At 48.8% G+C, this 20,889-nt stretch overlaps 1 protein-coding gene across 2 annotated transcripts in view; it reads left to right on the top strand.

Moving 5' to 3' along the window:
• ALPK2 (alpha kinase 2) overlaps window positions 1-20,889 on the top strand; it is a 129,360-nt gene that overhangs the window by 93,569 nt on the left and 14,902 nt on the right. For both annotated transcript variants that reach the window (XM_027118621.1, XM_027118622.1), the window contains 4 exons: window positions 1,340-1,614; window positions 3,117-3,205; window positions 14,656-14,873; window positions 20,332-20,380. In XM_027118621.1, the coding sequence (XP_026974422.1) occupies window positions 1,340-1,614; window positions 3,117-3,205; window positions 14,656-14,873; window positions 20,332-20,380 (631 nt within the window). The remainder of the gene's footprint in view (window positions 1-1,339; window positions 1,615-3,116; window positions 3,206-14,655; window positions 14,874-20,331; window positions 20,381-20,889) is intronic.

Here is a 20,889-nt window from a genome sequence, read left to right as displayed (position 1 = left end):
TTTACCTACCTGCTTTCCTGTTCCTCTGCCCCCATTCTCTCTAAACCCCAAATAGGTTAGCCTTCAGGGGCATTCTGCTAGCCCTTGTGAAAGAGTTGCCTTGGAGCAACTCTCTGAATCCTCTTTCACTGACACTTTCACCTACTTTTTCTATTTGAAAATCCCCTACCTGCCTCCTTTCTTTCTGACAATAACTAGGTCTAGACACTCATCAATACCCTTTAAGAACAGTCTGTTCCCTTATACTTTTAACTAATCACATTGGTCATAGGCTGCCCTTAAAACATATGATTGGAAAATATTTTTCAAAGAGAAAAATATTTTGCTAAATATTCTAAATAGAAAGGTGAAGTGGGATTTTCACACAACCAGATAGATGATGTCTGTCTCAGAAAGATGAGTTTTCATCGACTTTTGAGGAGTGGAAGGTGGCTTTTTTACAATCTAAACAATCTTATTTCATTGAAAGCCGTCTTATTTTCTTCTCTCAGCCAATCAGAAGTCTGACTTGGTCATCTCTAGTGTAAAACGCAACGTTCTGCTCGAATTGATTGTCATCTGAAACACATGCAGAATCAACTCAAACAGCTGATAGAAAACTCAGTACTTTTTACAAGTAGATCCAAAATGATTCTTCCTTTTTTCAACTTCCCTTCAGAGGGAGTTCTTTTTACTTGTTTTGGTTTTTTCCCACTTATTTCTTATGACTACCACAGTCATTCTTTAACAGAGGCAGTATCACCTCCAAGAGGACAAAACTGGGTCTTGGGGAGGCAAAAGAAAACTTATTTTTGTGTGTTAAGCACAGATAGCCATACCAGATACACAGTACATCTGTGGTATTAAAATTTTCTGTGGAGCAACTGGGGGGGAAAAGACTAAAAAGAATCCTTGCAGAAGTCAACAATGAAAAAAAAAGATTGGGAAACATTGATCAGCAGATCAATGATCTAGCAGATCAGTCTTACAACTGGTACCTCCTCCCTCTTCTACATTTCATCTGTCTTTTCAACTTGCCTTGAATCACCTTGCATGATTCTGTTCACGTTTTCTGGGTCTGTCTACAGTTCCTTTCCTGGTCTCCTCAGTTCTGTTCCCCCTCTCATCCAATCCACTTCTGTTCCCCTCTCCTCCGAGCCACTGGGGCCTCACCTCTATCTTCTACATCCTCAGTGAACCATCTCCCCTTCGAGCTATGCCTCTGTTGGGAGTTAGCGTGGTTCCCCCTCCTAGATTCTGTAGGCCAACCTTGTCATTGTCCCTGTGTGGGAATACTCGTTAGCCAAGGAGCCAGATTGGGGGATGTTCCTGTCCAACGAAAGTTGTGTTATATCTTTAGTATACGAAGAGATTGAATTCAGCCAACTCATCTTCGGAGGAGACTTCCTCAGCGACAGCTACTTCGGGGGCCGTCTGCGCGGTCAGATCGCCACGGAGGAGTTGCACTTTGGGGAAGGGGTCCACCGGAAAGCCTTCCGCAGCAAAGTGATGCAGGGCCTCACGCCAGTCTTCAAGCCCGGCCACACCTGTGTGCTCAAGGTGCACAACGCCGTTGCCTACGGGACCAGAAACAATGATGAGCTCATTCAGAGGAACTACAAACTCGCTGCCCAGGTGGGTCCAACTGGCCTGAAAGTGCTGCTTGAGGTGTGAGACGGACCCATGATACCCTGAGATGAAAATGAGACTCAGAATCGATGGGGGTGTCTCCAAGAGGGTGTCTCTCTCCCTCTGGGGCATGTTTATGAGGGAGTCACTAGATTGAGGCTAAATGCTGGAGATCGCATCTCAGCCTCTGAGTGATTTCGTGACCTCGTGCCAGCCAGTTGGGACTAGTCTATGTCTGGGGGCGTCTCACCAGTTCCTACCTGGGCTGGGATCACTTCTAGGAATGCTTCCTAGGAAGCCCCATCAGACCCCTAGGGGTTTGAATCTACCTGGACTCAGAATGACATGGGAAGTGGGGTGTCCAAATTACAGTGGATGCCAGGATTCCCAGGGATCCTCAAGGACAGCCAAAATCAACGGTAGCTTCTGGAGTGTTTCGGTTTGTTTTAGGGAAGAGGAAGGAGGGTGGGAATATTCAGAAGGGTTAACGTTTGTCCTGTTTCCTGCCTTCCTGAGTTAGGTTCAATGTCCACCCATCAGCTATGAAGGGAGATTGACCCAAGTCTCTACCTAAGTTCCCTCCTGTGTTACTGAGTCGTAGGACCCTTGAGGCAAGAGGGGAGGGGAGGAAAACACGATCTTCTCCCCCTGCATCACCACCCCTCCCCCACCCCCATCCATGCTTTTCACTCCATGCTAGCGCTGGCCAAGCTTTCAGGAGAGCTGGGTCTAGCTCTTTCACAAACTAGGTGCATTCTGAATTTTTTTTTTTTAACCTATAAAACGAATAAGCTAGACTCAGATGAGTCTCTTGGGTGCTCTCAAACACTGTCCCTCCACGGTCATCTCAGATGTGGCAATGCCGTGTGGGACTTAGTACTCATGAAGACAACCCCTCTTCTCTGAGCGTAGGATTTGGCAATTGTACTCCTTTCTCCTCCTCCTTTGTTCTTCTCTTTCACTGAATATTCCTTCCATTTCAAGTGCCGTCTGGCCCAGTCATGGAAAATCCCCCAGACTCCAGACTCCCACTTAGGAAAAGCAAACTGGATTCTGCTTTCCACTCTGTAGGGCTTTTCTAAGCCAACAATCTTGGCAAGGTGTTCATTACTTACAGCTCAAGTTACACCTTTGAAGAAGAACCTCAGATGGGGTAGCTCATGGGAAATCCAACAGTCCCCGTGCTCTATCTGACATCCTGCCCAGGGACCAGTCCCCTTAGCTCAGGGGTGAACTTCAGCCATGCAGGTTCTAGAAATTTCATAGTTCAGGGACACCTAGCCCTAGAGACCACTTGACCTTCACCTGGATGGTTCCTTCAGATCTCAGAGCTCCTCTGCAAGTGGCCAACTGTAGGCTACATTCACTGTTGCTTCTGTGCCCCCAACGAAGGGATGGGTTTGGAAATCCATTGGCTTAACCTATATTGGGAAATTTGAGCCTTACCGGGCAATGCTCTCTGAATTTCTTCTAATCACTGGGCTTTCCCATGTACTTGGGTGATCTAGGAGTGCTACGTTCAAAATACCGCCAGATACTACGCCAAGATCTACGCCGCTGAAGCACAGCCTCTGGAAGGCTTTGGAGATGTGCCAGAGTGAGTATGATTCCCCCTTGTGTCCCCCCCCCCCAATTTGTTGCGGGACTTGCGGGGCACTGAGGGATGAGAGGGTGAGAAGAAACAGTAGGACACACATTTCAACTGGTGTCTGTCTGTAAGCTCTAAGAGGGCACACACAGCTGCTATCCTATTCTTCACTGAGTCACCAGAGGCTTGCAGAAAAAGACTTGCTAGATATTTCAGTAAATGTGTGTATGGATGGAATAATTAAATAAATGCATATACCATGTTAAATAGAAAATGTATCTACTCTCATGGGTATTACATTGTCTAAACCATAAACAAATAGAACAGGAGTCCTGTGATGAAAATAAATATGGTGGTGTGTCAGGGAAGAATGAGCTGGGAGATCAGGAACGTAGGAGCATAGTACCCGATTCCTAGAACCCTACAGAGGTAAACTACACTGACTTTTATCCACTCGTTGACTAAATATCGATTGGCACAAGCATATGTTGGGGTGTCTGGAGCTTGTATTTACTGATTTGCTTATCTGGTTGAGATCATAAAGGGGAAGAGAAAAGTCTGTGCCAGTGCACGGTGGAAACTTCAGACAGACCAGTCATTTACATATGAGTAGAAACTGGGAAAGGAGAGGAAAGAAGGAAGGGACTCTTGTCTGCATTATCTCTGTTAACTCACGAAATGGAAAAAAAACAACAACCCTGAGGTGGTATGTTGGACACACCATGTATAAAGTCTAATGCTTGCTGTTCTTCTCCAAGAAATGCTTAACATACTTAGTATACAAACAGTTCTCAGCAACTTCAAGAACAATTAACATAATGCAAAGAAAACCACTTTCAATTGCGTTTCTGTTAAGTACGCTAAGACGGCAATCTGGACTGGGTTGTCATGAGAACTCGTCCTGTTCTTGCTTCTCCAGCCCCCTCTTCCTGCTCTGTCCTCTTCAGTTCCTCCTTGAGGAGGAAGAACCCACCCGTAATCAGTCCACCAGGCGTGGAACCACAGCGCCCTCCCACAGGGGCACACCCAAGCTTTGTGCGGCTTGACTCATTACACAACTTGGGGGCTTTTCTAAGGAAAAGAACACAATTATGAATATCAAGACGTGTCCAGGGACTTGGAAAGGGTCTGTGCGGGTGAAGGACAAGGGCTTAATCAGCTTCTGAGTAAATCTGTCACCGCCCTGGAGACAGATGAGGATGTTTTGGTATCCAAATACGTTTCCTTCCTTACTGTGGGAGGATTTGTGAACTCATGGACGAGGACAGTACATGGAGGAATAAGGGTCCAAAAAAGGGCATCTGTGCCTGATTCCATGTTCACTGAACCAAAATCAGGATCCTATACTGGAAACACACAGCATTCTTTTTTTTTTTTAAACTTTAAAAACTTTCGAAACAAAAGTTGGTATAACACCTGTATATTTTGCACCTCATTGACCAATTGTTAATAGTTAATTCAATATTCTTTCTGTAGATTCTGTGTACATATTCCTATATAACCACAATAGCTATCAAAACCAACACATTTAACATTGCTATAGTATCACCTAATATCCAATCTATATTAAAATTTCCCCAATTATTCCAAAACCACCCCTTTTACTAGAGAAACTGTAACTTACCATTCATTCCAGGACACTTAAAAAATTATGTATAAAACTTAAAGTAAAAATAGACATCTTAAGCGCATAGCTCTGAATATTTACATATAGCTATGTCTAAGAGACTGCTACGCCAAACAAGGGGGTCTCTTAATTATGCCGGGACAACAGGTATAATCAGGACTGATTGCTTCCTTGTAAAGCGATGCATATTACATCTTTTTGGCAAGAAGATTGTCAGTGATATACTGTGTCACATCAGAAGACACATTTCTGTTTGAACCATTCCTGGCGATGATAGGTTTGAATATTGGTTAAGGTGAACATAACCAAGTTTCAAGTTTTGTCTATAAGCCCCGTCTTCCCCAGTGTAGAAACTTATTGGAGGCCCTTTCAGGTAAATCAATTCCATTCAGTGAGTTCATATTTGTAAAATGTCTCATCTCCTTCCTTCTCTGCCCTCTCAGGGCCGGGGCTCTTTGCAGAGAGAGCCACTTCCACTGTGGCTTCCTGTCAGGTAGTTCACAGGCTTTTTTTTCCCCATGCGACGGCCAGGCTGTGTCCCCCTGTAAGCAGGAAGCGTGGAGCGTGTGGAGCGGCCCACAGTTCTGCTGTCAAGGGGCACCACGGAGTGGACTGTAGTCACTGCTCTATCGTTAACTATCATTATAGCTGAACCCTTTTTCCGGGTGGTGTAGCCTCACCGCGGGCTTTTCGCTAATGCTTGATTCCTACGAACACACTCAGGGCGCAGCGTGTGGTTCCCCCAGGTGTTGGGTGGAAAATTGCCGGCAGGAAGGGAGAAGAGTGCAGAGCCCCTCCTCGGTTTTTCAAGAACCCAAGCCTGTCCGGCATGAAACTGTAATGAGCCCAGCCCTAGTGGGGGAGCGGGGAGACTTCGCCCGTGGACCACGCACCACCTGACCACACCGGCCTCCTGTGATTCCGCTGAGTCTGTCTTCTCGGCCCGGCTACAGTTCTGCTCCAGGAAGCAAGCACAGCCTCTGGGTCAGCAGTTGACACGATTGTATTGACTCCCTCAAGGAGAGCAGTAGGTCTTCAAGGGCGGGTGCCCCCTCCTCAGGAGGAGCAGCCACTTTAGGAGAATTGGTCCCATCAAAAGACATCTTTTTATCAGCACTTTCCAGAGGCAGCTCCCCCTTGTCTATCTTTTGTCTTCGGCATGCTGATAGGATCCTGGCCTCTTCTGCTGTGGCAGGAATGCTTTTGGAGGAAGGTGAACAGCTCACAGGGCTGCTTCTGTCCGTCTCACTTCCGGCCTCTGGTTCTCGGTGGTAATCGCTGGTGCCAAGCCTGCAAAACATCTTGGTGAATCAGGCTGACGGCGTGGGGTGGGGGGGCGGCAGGTTAGAAGGTAAGGGAGGTATGGGTGTCTTCTTCTGAGGTCTTAGGCTGTCACAACACTGTGGCATCTTTTGTGGACAGGAAGCTTTGTCATTTTTCACAGATCATTTCTTTGGGTCCCCTTCGCCGAGTCTGCCTGTGTATTTGGTTCAGCAGAAGCCCCCGTCCCTCTGCCGCTTCTGCTGACGTCGATTTGAATTTGCAGCTTGCATGTGCTTTCTGTGACTCTGGAGTTCCTCTCCTGTTCGTTTGCTCTCTCCGTTTTACCAAACTTGACTTCCTTTCTGAGACGAGGACTCTCCTTACTTCTGAAACGGCCCCTGGCCTAAGGTCCACGCGGCTTCCTCAAAGGCCTCTGTGCCTGAAACCACGTTAGCAAAGGTGTAAGTGAGCGGGGTTTGAGAGGAGAGGGCACGGGGCGGGGGGCGCGTGTGTCTCTGGAGGGGTGGGGATGATTCGGACGCCCACCCGTCAGCCTCTAGATGCTCCGCTGAGCAGGGAGGACGTGCAGGGCCACGGAGACGTGGCCACTTGGCAGATGGCTGTAAGGGGAGGGGCAGAACAAAGCGGGGAGGGCCTCAGCTTGATCCCTGCACGGAGGCAGCCAGTGAGGGGAAAGGGCTCCCAAGCGGCGAGCCAAGGGAGGGCGGCCAGCGGGTTCCCCGCCATGCCTCAGGCTCCTCTGCAGATCCGGGGCGCGAGGCTGGGTGGTTGGCCTGCCTGGGGTGGGGATGTGTTTATTTCCAGACCGCAAAGCTGGCCCTACGCTTCCCTTTTCTGGGCGGGTGGGTCTAGAAGAGAAAACCCTCCGCATTCCGGCAGCTTCCGGTTTTGAATTTGTGAATGACAGTAGAGTCAGCGTTCTTCATGCAAAGGATCCCCCTGGGCAGGGACCATGCCTAGTTACCACCCTGAATCACGGCCAGCTCCATCTCTGGTTTTTAGGGCTACGGAACGAATAAGAACTCAGGTCAACCCTGAACACCCTTTTGCCCTGCGGCAGGGTCAGTGGCCAGCTGTCTTCAGGGCGTCCTCAGGAGGCAACCTGGATGCCCCAAATCCTGCAGAAATGACCAAGTTGTCAGAGGGAGGCTGGGGACACCCCAGGCTGATTTCAGGGGTGCTGGGAAGGGCCCTCTGCCCCAGGTGGGCCCACCAGCCCACTGGCTAATACTTGACATTTCTTTGATAAAAGAAGACACAAACGCTTTCATCCTAGAAGTAGAAATAGTGCTTAAAATGACTCCCGCCGTGATTAGCAATCAGAGAACGTTGGTGTTTGAAGGGTTGGCCAGTTGGTGGCTCAAAGGACATTGTCCTGGTCCAGAAATGCTCCCGAGAGAGATGGGGCGGGAAAGGAGGCATCCTCCTCACATTTTCTCAAGGAAATACTCGTAAATGGCAGAGGAGGATAAATATGTTCCCTTCAAAAGCTCTGGGGGCTTAATCTGAAGTAATCTGCCTGCAGAGTCGTTTCTTTGAAATGTTACCTTTTGTGTCTTTAAAATTCACTTGAATTTTGTATTCTTCCCTCTTCGTCTGTTTAATATAAAAATGTTTTCCCAGCAATCTTTGACTCAGACACCTGTGTGTAGCCTCCAGCTGAACTCCCAGGAGGAGGCAGGATGTGGGTGGAAACAGCACAGGCCCGGATGCTCTCCACGCTCTGGGAGAATCCGCTCTGCTCTGTTCTCACCCCTGGGGAAGCAGGCGGCGCCCTGTGGTGTGAGTGCAGACCCGGCCGGGGTGCCCAACTCAAGCCTCTCTTCAGAGTAAGAGGCCTTCACCCTCATCTCACTGGAAAAGGGGACTCACGTCCCCACAGAGAGAGAAATGATGGTAGTGTCTGTGATAGTATTTTTGAAGGGAGAAAGGAGGCCACCGGCCCTGCTGCCCCCATGACTTTTCCTAAGCTTGGATTTGGTTACTGAGTGTTGCAGAATTGTTCTATATCTTTACCCGTAGACATTCTGACGCAAAACCTGGGCCACTTCTGAGGCCTTTTCATGATAGGGCTCTGTGTGGTTTTACTAAGAGAACTGACACCAGCCATTCCCCTCCCCAACCCAGGTGACCATCACTGGACGCAGGTGACTGTCACACCATTAATGTTTTTTTGTGTGTGTGTGTGGCACTTAGACCCTTCCAGAAGCCTACTTTCTGAGCCTTTAAATATATCGACAGTTGTTAGGGGCCTGCATTAGGGACTTATACCTATTTGTTTACCCATTTGACAAATAATCTGTATTAAAAATATTTTTTACATTCATGAACATCAAAAAATCAGCATCTTACCTTTTCCTTGGGGTGGCTATCATGATTTCTACTTTAAGTCCTTGAAAATGACATCTGTGTGATCAACAGTTAACTAGGTGACCTCTTCTCTGACTATCTACAAGTTTGTCAGATCAGATCCTGTATCAGTTTAATGGTTGTGACTGGGAGGGGTGCTACTGGCCTCTAGTGAGAAGCGGCCAGAGGTGTTGCTAAACATCCTACAGTGCACAGGACAGCCCCACAACGAGGAATTATCTGGCCCCAAAGTGCAATAATGCTGAGACTGAGGAACTTTGTCCTATATAAACATTCATTCATTTTTGCCAAACACTGTGCATGTACCATGCGCCAGGCTTTGTTCCATGCTAGGTGATGGGCACTTAACGAATACAAAGAAAACGCAGTAGGTTCTTGCGCCTCACAGCCAGTGGGAGTGCAAGGCATGCAGGACAAAACCCAGTGTGCTGGGGCTTCCCTGGTGGCGCAGTGGTTGAGAGTCCACCTGCCGATGCAGGGGACATGGGTTCATGCCCCGGTCCGGGAAGATCCCACATGCTGTGGAGCGGCTGGACCCGTGAGCCATGGCCGCTGATCCTGCGCGTCCGGAGCCTGTGCTCCACAACGGGAGAGGCCACAACAGTGAGAGGCCCGCATACTGCAAAAAAACACAAAAAACAAAAACAAAAAGCCCCAAAAAACAAAAACCCAGTGTGCTGGCATGAAGTGCAAGGAGTTATGGGGACATGGAGGAGGTAGGGGGTCTGGAAAACCTCCCAGGAGGAGGAGGGTGTTGAAGAATGAGTAGGAGTTTGCCAGATGGAGAGCAAGGGTGGAGAACTGCCAGCAAAGGGAACAGCGTGTTCAAAGAAAGAAATGAAGAGCTGTGAAAGAAGGTTTTCAAGGAGATGGAAAATGCTCAGTAAATCTAGAGTACTGGCAGGGTAGAAAAAAGGGGGGCAGAGAAAGGCCAGAGGCAGGTTGGGGGTCAGAATGCAAAGAACCTTCAATGCTCAGCTAACGAGCGTCGGGGCGAGAGGGAGACAGGGGCTAACCAGAAGCTTTCAGCAGGGGAGCCTTGAGCAACGCAGCAGACACGTTGTTGTTCTTGTTGTTGTTTTTCGGTATGCGGGCCTCTCACTGTCGCGGCCTCTCCCGTTGCGGAGCACAGGCTCCGGACGTGCAGGCTCAGCGGCCATGGCTTACGGGCCCAGCCGCTCAGTGGCACGTGGGATCTTCCCGGACTGGGGCACGAACCCGTGTCCCCTGCATCGCAGGCGGACTCTCAACCACTGCGCCACCAGGGAAGCCCCTGTTGTTTTTAATAGAGTTTAATCTTTGGAATAGTTTTAGGTTCACAGCAAAATTGAATGGAGGGGACAGATTTCCCATATCCACTCAGGCTCCACACATACACAGCCTCCCCCATTACCAACATCCCCCAACAGACGGGAACGTCTGTTATAATTGAATCTACATTGACACATCATCGTCACCCTAAGTCCACAGTGTACATTAGGGTTGTACATTCTGTGGGTTTGGACAAATGTCTAATGATACTATAACGTATGATAACTGTAATGTATCATACAGAGTAGTTTCATTGCCCTAAAAATCCTCTGTGCGGATGTGGCTCTTAGAGCTATCTGTCCGTCAGCAATGGATGTCCAAGGACAAGGCCCAGAGGCTGGACGTGGTGAGGCCAGTCTGAAAGTTGTTTCTGTTGCCCAAGAAAGAGGCAGTGACAGTGGAACTAAGCCATGGCCATGGGGAGTTTGAGAGGAAAGAATGGGCTTGCGTGACATTCGGTAGGTAGGTGTGTTTAACCAGACTTCATGGAAGGAGTAAAAAGGGAGAGAAGGTTGACTCTGAACTTGGGAGACTGGGTAGACAATGCCACCACTTGAAGACAGTATAGGCAGGGAGAAGACTCACGTAGGTGTAAGGCGAGGTGAATACTTTTGCGTGGGCCGAGTCTGAGGTGTGTGGTATCTGTGGCCCATCAGACTGCAGCAATTCAATCATCTAAGCCTGGAGCGGAAAGAGAAGGGAGGCAGTGCGCTGGTTTGCTGGGCATCTGCAGACGGAAGATCACAGCAACGTGCAAGTGGTGGGCTTACCTGCGTAGAGTGCATAGAACAAGGGGAGGGAAGGACCAAGGATGGAAGCTGGAGAAACACGAACATGCAGGGCTCGGAGTCAGTGCTGAGCAGGGGCCGGCAAATGCTCAGGGGCAACGTCAGTGCAACAAGAGCCAGGAGGGGACACTGTCCCCAGAGTCCAGGCACGAGGGTGATTCTGGAGGGCAAAAGGGGTCAACACTGTCAGAAGCTTATTAGTTATCTATTTAATGACGTACCGTATTGGACAGGGAACTCTAGTCAATACTCTATTATGGCCTCTATGGGAAAAGAATCTAAAGAGAGTGGATATATGTATATGTATAACTGATCCACTTTGCTGTGCAACAGAAACTAACGCAGTGTTGTAAGCCAACTATACGCCAATAAAAATTAAACACACACTGTCAGATGCTGCGGAAGGGTCCTGGGGAATAATCAGAGGCCATCAGAATGGATGACCACAGCAGGCGGGGACTTTGGAAGATGAGGGGTAATGGATCAAAGAGGGAATTGGAACTGAGGCCATGGATACAAATGGAGGCGCTCCTTTCAAGAAGTGAAGGAAACAAGGAAAATCAGAATGAAATCTAAGGGCAAAGTCCCCCCAAAGGAAGGGCGGTGCTGGTTGTTTTTAAGATGGGGAGACAAGAACATGTTTGTGACCTTGAGGCAGAGAGAAAAAACAAAAGAATTCACCAACAGAAGACAAAACTTGAGACCAGGGGTTGGCAAACGCTTTCTGCAAAGGGCCGGATAGTAACTATTTTAGGCTGTGTAGGTCCATAGGCAAAATCAACGCTATTACGTAGATGCTTATGTAACAGTAAAGAAAACCAGTAGCTACAAATCTTTATTGATGAATTATACAGATTTCCGAATAGAAGAATGGAATTCTTTCTTTTTAAGTGGCATTTTGCTAACTTTTTAAAGTAACTTTGCTTACATTTGGGGTTCAGAGTTAGTGTTCCCTAAAAGCCAATCAATTGCAAATGTTCATCTGTAAAAACCATTCTTGTGGGCTGTATGAAAACAGGCATCTGACTGGAGCTGGTCCCTAGGTAACAGGGTGCTGACCCTGCTGTACACGTATTTTCCTGTGGTGAGTAGTGGGTGAGGTGGGTTCATGTATACCATTTCACAAGCTCTCATGCAATTTATTCCTCACCTGGTGACAAAAGGGAATGGGCAGTTGTGACACCAGATCTGTTCAGTGCTGGACTAACTGCATCTGGGAAGGGGCCGGGGGGAGGCAGAGCATCACTTGGTGGAACTCAGAAGCGTCGGGGAAGCTTCAGGCCAGGCCAGGTAGGGTGCAGAGAGGACCAGGACGTGGGACTCGGACTGGCTTGTGCGGGTGCGGATGGAGGGAGCCTGAGCTGTGGGTACCAAGCACAGGCGTGGAGTTGTTGGATGGCTTCTCCCTCTTGCCTCCCACTCTGCCAGCTTATCCCTCCTTAGTCTTCACAACTCAGGCCACACACACCTGGCTGCTGACTGTCTTTATTAGCTGGGAGTTGGGGGTTAGATGTCCCTCCTCTGGGCACCTTCCCAACGACTGCCCTTGGAAAGCAGGGACTGTGTCTCTCGTCTCCCCTCCCCTGAATCTTTGAGATCCTGGCACAAGCTATTCAGCAGATTTTTGTTGAAGGGAAAGAATGCAAAGGTAGAGTTGCCAATCAACTCTACAGACGTTGGGGTGGAGGCAAATGACTAGTTCAGTTTTTGCCATGTTAAATTTTTCTTTTCTTTTTTTTTTTTTTTGCTGCGTTGGGCCTTTGTTGCTGTGCGTGGGCTTTCTCTAGTTGCAGCGAGCGGGGGCTACTCTTCGTTGTGGTGCGCGGGTTCTCATTGCGGTGGCTTCTCTTGTTGCATGGGCTCTTGTCGCGTGGGCTTCAGTAGTTGTGGCACGTAGGCTCAGTAGTTGCGGCACGTGGGCTCAGTAGTTGCAGCACGTGGGCTCGGTAGTTGTGGCTTGCAGGCTTAGTTGCTCTGCGGCATGTGGGATCTTCCTGGACCAGGTCTTGAACCTGTGTCCCCTGCATTGGCAGGCAGATCCTTAACCACTGTGCCATGGCAGGGAAGTCCTGCCATGTTAAATTTGAGACGCCTTTTAGACATCAAGTGTAGATGGAGAGTAGGCAGCTGGAGATGTGAGTTGGGAGTTAAGGGGAGAGGTCTGGGCTGGAGATGTAAATGTGGAAACTGCCGGTATATGAACTGTATTTAAAACAAGGAGGGTCAGTAGGGAACGTGTGCAGAGTGAGAAGAGCTATCCCAGGGCGTGCCAGGGTGTAAAGGTTGGGAAGAAATGAGGAACCAAGAAAGGAGACAGGAAGTAGCCAGTGAAGCAGAAAGAAAACCAAGAGGAAGTGAGTTTCTGGAAGCCACGGGAAAGTGTCTTAAAAAGAAGTGAGCGATCCAGTGTACAGTGCCATTGAGGACGAGTGAGATGAGGGCTGAGAAGGGACAATTAGTCTCAGCAACATAGTGATTGTGATGCCCTTGACCGAGGCTTCTTTAAGCAGGAAAGTCACTTTGAGTGGATTCAAGACTGAACGGGAGGGAAGGGATTGGAGACAGTGAGTCGACAACTGATTTGGGTTTTGACGTAAACGGTGAGTCGGTAGTGGGGGTGGGCTGTGAGGTCCACAGGCTGAGTAGAGTTATTACTCCCTGTTGCCGTTGGGAATGAGTCTGTAGGGGGAAACCCTGGTGGGAGAGAGAGTGGGGAGCCGTCACTGGAACTATATCCTTGAGCATCAGGGAGGGGTTGGGATCCAGGGCACCAGCGGAGAGATGGTTCAGGTAGCAGCAAGGAGGGCTCCTCCACTGTAGATGGTGGGCAGGCAGAGGACATGGGCACTGACCTTGGGAGGCAGGAACACGTGGTGGGTGTAGCTGTGAGAATTTCTTATTGTTTCAGTTTTCACAGTCCAACAGGAAGCAAGGTCCTCATCTGAGAGTGAGGCTGGGGAGAAGGCGTGGGCGGTCTGAGGAGAGAGGAGCAGGTTGGGGATAATCATCTAGGGTGGTGTGACGGTGAATGGGTCAGTGCGGGATCTGATCACCTCTCCACCTCCAGCTGCCATCGTTCTCACGTGGCCTCCTCCCTGTGTCCCGCGTCTGCCCTTTCACGCTCCATACCACGCAGGGTGGCAGGGTGATCTCTGTCACATGCAAGTTTGATCGTGTCACTCCTGTATCCAAAACCCTCCAGTGGCTTCTGTTCCTGCTCAGTACAAAGGGCAAAGTTTCTCAAGTGGCCCAGACTCCCCAAGGTCCAGCTCCCTGTTTTCTCCCATCCTCACGCAAACCACCACGCTCCCCTTGCTCGATGCTCTCCAGCCACATCGGCCCCTCGCTGCTGTTCGGACATGCCCCACATGCTCCTGCCCAGGGCCTCTTCCCTTTGCTGTTCCTTCTACTTGGAATGTTCCTTCCATAGACGTCCTCATGGCTCTCTCCGTGCCCACCTCCTACAGGTCTCTGCTCAAATGTCCTTTACGATCAAGGCCTTCTCTGACCTCCCTAAATAAAATCGCAACCCCTCCTCCACACCCTGTGCTACCTCTCTCCTCTCCACTGCTTTAGTTTTCTTCATATAGCACAGGGCACTAGACGCTTGTTTATTGTCTGTCTTCTTCATTTAAATGTAAGATCCCTGAGAGCAGAGCCTCTTTTCTTTACTGCTGTTTTCTGGAACAGTGTCTGGAAGACACATAGAAGCCACTGAATGAATATTTGTTGACTGAAAGGAAGGATGGATGGAAGGGTGGATAGATGCTGGATGGATGGATATATTAGTCACCTGACCAATGGGTCATTGAGGTATGCCTATAATGAAGACATTCATTGCTACATGAGCAATTAAACTCCATCCCAAGGAGGAGTTTCTCACCAACTCTAGGAAAAAATAAAAGGAACACATCCTTTTATCCACTGAACAATCATTGGGGGAATTTTTAGACTACAGCTGATGGAACCCAGGGATTTATCCTGCAGCTCCCTACTCCTCCAGGTCAGGGTAGAATATCCCCGCCATCTTTATTCCCATCTGAGAACATGATGTGTGCCCATGTTCTCTTCCCTTCCAGGATCATTCCTATTTTCCTTATCCATCGACCTGAGAACAATATCCCATACGCAACAGTGGAGGAAGAGCTGATTGGAGAATTTGTGAAGTATTCCATCAGGGATGGGAAGGAGATAAACTTCTTGAGAAGAGAATCGGAGGCTGGTCAGAAATGTTGCACCTTCCAGCACTGGGTCTACCAGAAAACAAGTGGCTGCCTCCTGGTCACAGACATGCAGGGTGAGGAGAGCGGCTTGGCCTGGGCTCCAGGGATGCTGTAGGCCTGGGATGTTCCTGGTGGGGGGTGGGGGCGGGCAGAGGGAGAGGTCTGCTGGGTACAGACTGTAAGCACCTTCACCAGCAGAAAGTGTTAATAATGTCTCATCAGAAACAAAGCAACAAAGGAGCCCTAAACGAGCAACTCAATGGAGTGACGAAGTACATTTTAATAATTCATTCTAGTAGCACCTTCCCATTACAACAGGTAACCAAAAACTGGCGCTCTATATCCTCAATAGGCACAAATTCAGACGTACACGTGAAAATCCAGATGTACCAAAAGATAAATTAAAATGTAAGAATTCACTCTTAATAGGCGAAAGGATCTTTCACAGTTGCTTTAGATTTCAGGCTCTGCTGGTGAATTTACAGCATGTTTTCAGTTTACACCCACATTCTGGGGAATACATTTGTTGTATGAAGTAGGGATGTCTCCCACAGAGACAGCCCTGAGACAAAGTTGCAGTTTCCCCAAGACCACCCTCAAGTTCATTAATTTCCTGGGAGGACTCAGGGAACTCAGGAAAGCTGTTATGTTCATGGTTATGGTTTATTATAGTGAAAAGATACTCAAATCAACCAAGGGAAGAGACACACGGGAAAGAGTCCAGGAGAGACCAGGTGGGAATTCCCATTTGTCCCCTCCTGGTGAAGCCGTGGGGACAGTGCTTCCGCCCTCAGTGATGTGGGGGCACTGCCAACCAGGAGAGCTCCCCTGAGACTTGGTGTTCAGAGATTTTATTAGGGAGCCGTCACTGCCTGCTCGTGAGACTGACCTCTGCCTCTAGCCTCTTTGGACACTCTTATCAGAGCTTAGCAGTTACCTTCAAAAAGTTGGGCAAAAAACGAATCCTTTATTTAGGCAAGGTGAATCCTTTATTGCACGCGAATGTTCAAGTGCAAATATTTGGGAGGGGATCCCAGGAAACACTGGTAGGAGACTGAGGGAGTGTGGCAGGGCAGGGAAAGAAAGTCAATAGGGTACCTTATACCCGGTTACCACTGTGTTACTGAAGCTCATGCCGGCTGGGGAAACTGGGGGAGGCTGGGCAGAACACACTTCTCAGAATTAGCACACCCAAGGAGTGAGGGAGCAGGGGTATTTATACTCCAACTCCCTTTACTTACCAGCAGCAGGCTGTTCTAGATGGGGGTGTTAACTCCCCTGCGTTTGCCACCAGCACATGGGCAAGCCACGCTGAGCAAAGCAGGTGCCTGTGATCGGAGCATGTTCTCAGGCCAAGAGATGCTGGTGGTGGTACCTGGACTTAGAGCTGTGTGCATGGAAGGGGTGGGGTGAGGGTGATGGGCAGGGTCCCAACAGCTTCTGCCACAGGGGCTTTCCTATTCCTTTTCCTTTCCAAATAATAATGCTTTAAGAAAAAAATCTGAACTATAACTGAGTACCTACTAATGTCAGACATTGTCACGTATAAGAATCCCAAGCTCTATACATCATGGTGGTGAAGAGCAAGAATGCCTGTGGGTTCTATTTCCTGCACCTCCACTTTCTAGCTGTTAGCCTTGGGCAAACCACTTACCTCTCTGTGCCTCAGTAATTTCTACGTGGGGTGGTTGGGAGGATGAAATGAGATAGCAAGACATTTAGCGCAGCATGGACACATAGTAAGAGTTCGCTATTTTAACAAACTTTTGAAATAACCATAGGCATGAGAGACTGCAAAAACGTACAGAGGGGTCCCCATGTACCCTTCACCCAGCTTTGCCTAACGATAACACCTTACATACCTACAGTACACTATCAAAACCAGGAGACTCACATCGGCACGATGTAATTAACAAGACTACAGACCTTACGTGGATTTCACCAGTTCTTGTCTGCACTCATTTTTCCCTATTTTTTGTTTAATCTTCATAATAACCCTGCCAAAGAGATGTTATGATCCCCATTTTACAGATGAGAAAACAGAGGCTGGGAGATAATGATCTAATCCCCAGCTCACTCAGAAGAAGAGGGGTCCAAGACTCCAACACTGCTTCTGACTCTGAACCCCAAACTCTTTCCACTAAAACTCAAATTTACAAATTTGCAAGATTTCCAAGTATCCCTTAATGTCAAAGGCTCCTGTGAGGGACTCCTCTGAGGTCAGCTGGGAAGCGCAATGTTATAGACTCGCAGGGGAGGCTGATCTGCAAGTTGAAGCCAGCCATATCCACTCACTTTTTTTTTTTTTTTTGCGGTACATGGGCCTCTCACTGTTGTGGCCTCTCCCGTTGCGGAGCACAGGCTCCGGACGCGCAGGCTCAGCGGCCATGGCTCACGGGCCCAGCCGCTTCGCGGCATGTGGGATCTTCCCAGACCGGGACACGAACCCGTGTCCCCTGCATCGGCAGGCGGACTCTCAACCACTGCGCCACCAGGGAAGCCCTACTCACTTTTGAAGAGACTTTGCTGCCACACACAGACAATACGGCCTTAAACAGACAGCTATTTTAATTAGACTGTGCAACTGTTGAGACTTCCCCATCTTTCCTCCTTCAGAGTTAATTTTGCATTAAATACAGTTCATCTACTGAAAAGCAACACTCTGGAGCTTCACGCACGGTTAATTTTGCCTCCAGTCACTAATAAACAGCTGTAGTGGAACGTTGTATCTCCCTGTAAATGACGTGTGTGGTTGAAAGTGATGGCGTGTTGTTTCCTAAGGGTGTTGATTTACTCTCTGCTGCTGCTGGGAAGGATCTTACTATTGTCATCATCACTGTGGCACAAGATCACACATCCATTCTCTAAGCGATCCCCACGTTTTATAATTTTACTAAGACACTGGAATTAGGATTTAAAAATCCCAAACAAACCCAAGCTCAAGTCTCACTTTCTCAGACTCTTAAGTTATTCTCTCCCTGGTTGCCTCGGCTTGTTGATGAGATTGTGGCGAGTCCTGCAGGTCAGTGGGGTGAAAGGTGAGCCTGTGATTTGGCCCTAAGATCTGCACACACCGGAGACCACTGGGCTTCCTAAGAAGCCGTCACCCAAATAACCCAAGAACTCGAGTTCTGGAGAACAAACTGTAATACTGCCGTCTTCCTACCTTCCGTCAGAAACAACCTGTAGATGACTGTCATCCCCAACTTGGTTTAACAGCTGCACGCTATAATCTAAATTATTATCCTCTAGAGACCCTTAGTAACCTTTGTTGAATTGCTGGCAAACTAGAAAACCAAGAGAGAAGTTTCCTTTTGAAAATCAAATTCTACTTTTCCAAACATCAATGACAGCTGGTAATTGTGAGAATTGAGGAAAAGCAATTCCCAAGCTCAAGGACCTTTTGCCAAATGGCTCTTGAAAATTGGACCTCTATGCGGCTTAGAGCTGTACTTTTTAAGTACAACTTTTCCACGAAACGAGATGTCCAAAGAGGGCTTTTGCAGTTTGGAGTCGTCTTTTTTTTTTTTTAAGCCCAGTTCCTATCATAAAAACTACGTGAAGCATTTCCACATGTGCTTTAGTTGTTAGCAGCTTTGAAAGAATGAGATGAATTAGTTGCCAACTGTGAAAGCTTTTAAAATGCTTACTGGTTCCCCCAAAGTGCTGTGTCTAATTTAGCTCCCAGGTGCCCTGCAGAAAGGCAGGGCTCTTTGCTTCTGTCTGAACAGCAGCATGACATGTATTTTTGCCTCACTCCAGGCAGACATTGCTGAATCAGAAAATTAACGCTTTAGCTGTCCTTTTCTTTTTTGTAATTTAATTTTATTTATTTTTGGCTGCATTGGATCTTCATTGCTGCACGTGGGCTTTCTCTAGTTTCGGGGAGCGGGGCTACTCTTTGAGGAGCACGGGCTTCTCATTGCAGTGGCTTCTCTAGTTGCAGAGCAGGGGCTCTAGGTGTGCAGGCTCACTAGTTGTGGCTCGCAGCCTCAGTAGTTGTGGCGCAGGGGCTTAGTTGCTCTGCGGCACGTGGGATCATCCCGGATCAGGGCTCGAACCCATGTCCCCTGTATTGGCAGGCGGATTCTTAACCACTGCGCCACCAGGGAAGTCCCTAGCTGCCCTTTTCTGAGCCTCAGAAAACAGTGCTCATATGAGGGAGACCCATGGAACTAGGTTGCCATCAGGCCTGACCCCCAGGGTTGGCTTTTGCCAGGGATGCTGGTTCCTTCGTCCACAGCCCAGACTGGCTTCTGGGCCGCCAGGCCCTTCAGTGAGCAAGTCGCTGGCTGGCCTTGGGGAATATAGTGACCACAGCCTGGCCCGGGTGGGACAAGAGTCGGGGTCCAGAGAAGAGGAGGCGAGGCTTGGTTGGCATAGCACCCTGGACCCCATGCCCTGCCGTAAAAGGCCGGTCACTAGATGGCATGGGTGAGATTAAGGCAGCGGTCCACGGAGTCGGAGCTAGTACCTACAGCCACGACCCTAGAGAGGCAGGAGCAGAAACGGTAGCGGGTCTGGCAAGGAGATTCTGGAAAGACCGGAGGCTGTCCGCGCTCTGGGCATCAGAGAGGATTGCCTTCTTCCAGACCTGGGTGAGAAAGGATGGCGCTTTTCGATTGCAGAAGGTGACAGCAACCTTGCCCTTCCCCACCTTGCAAGGCAGTAGGACCTTCATTCTCTTTGAATCCCTGGTTCCTTAGCCACTGTCCCATCTGCTCCTGCTGCGAGGGGAGAAGCAAAAGGACTCCCGAGTGCTTGGGATTCTACCAGGGACGCCTACGGCTTGTTTAGGGACCAGCGTGGGAAGCTCAGGCAGCTGTTTTGTTGATTGGGTGTCCCGCCCCCCATCCCGCAACTTCCAATGGCTTAATGGAGAGAGGTTGGGATAAGCATCAAAAGGTCAGACCGCGCGTGACATCTCCAGGCCGATGGTTAAAAGTCTGCACATAACTCAGTAGTGCTTCCCTGGGTCTAAAGCCGACCCAGAAAACCGTCAGTCCTGAACCGGAATGCCATCTTTCTGGAGATGGGCAATTGTGTGTCTGGAGTCTGGCCTTGAACTGAACAAAGGCCACCTTGAACTCTCTCACTGTTGTACAAGGGCTTCCGCTTTTGATGAAGAACACAGAACAGGCCTAAGCCCAAATCAGAGCGTTTCTGGGGAGAGAACTCCTGGGACAAGTGACAGGCCTCCCTCCTCCAGCAGAAGCAGTGGTCCAGGCAGGCAGAGGACAGCACTTTCGTTTCCGGAGCTGTAAAGGGCATGTGTGGTGAGGCAGCAGGCCCCGCCCCTTGCTCCCCTGACCGGCTGCCTCAGAAGCCTGCCTTGCCCACTATGCTCCCGTAGAGCAGGATGCACGTCTGATGCACGGCTTCTGCTGATGGAAACAAGGAGGAAAGTATGTGTTTATGCAGGAAGGGAAATGATGATGGGGCTGACGCTACCCCTCCCTGTGAATAGATGGTCCCTCTTTTCTGAGGAGACCCGTGTAACACAAATCCCGTCTTTGCTCTCTCTTCCCATAGGTGTAGGAATGAAGTTGACTGACGTTGGCATAGCAACATTGGCTAAAGGGTGAGTAGAAGAAAAAAATCAAGGGCACATCACTCACCTCTGGGTTTCCAAACACCTACCAGGCAGATTCTGTTAGGCTGATGTGGGCAGAGGAGATTTCTTGTCCTAACTGCGAAAGACAGATGTTCTTGGGATGAATTCAGTTCACTTCTCTCACTTACCTAAAATATTTATGGACTTTGTCCTCCCAGGGAAACACATTTGTTTCCTAACTTTGAAACAAATAAGAACTCTGAACACATTTCAAGATTGATTACTAACAGGTGGCCCATGGTTGGGGGGGTGGGAAATGCCAGCATTATTGGGACTCCTTTTAACTAGGAATATTCTGTTTTTCTATATTTAATATCTTCACTATTAGAGGCTTCTTTAAAAATTCTATTTTTGCAACTGAGTGAACTCAATTTGCATATTTCTAATGTATTTTCCCCATACTTTTCACTAAAAAGTATTTTAGGCGGCTCCCAGACTCCCATGTTGATGATTGATTACAGGGGCAAATGGCTATG

The sequence above is a fragment of the Aethalodelphis obliquidens genome, unplaced genomic scaffold (assembly GCF_003676395.1).
Source record: "Aethalodelphis obliquidens isolate GAN/ISIS:26980383/991018 unplaced genomic scaffold, ASM367639v1 scaffold19, whole genome shotgun sequence".
NCBI lineage: Eukaryota > Metazoa > Chordata > Mammalia > Artiodactyla > Delphinidae > Aethalodelphis > Aethalodelphis obliquidens.
This window is presented reverse-complemented; position numbering and strand designations above follow the sequence as displayed.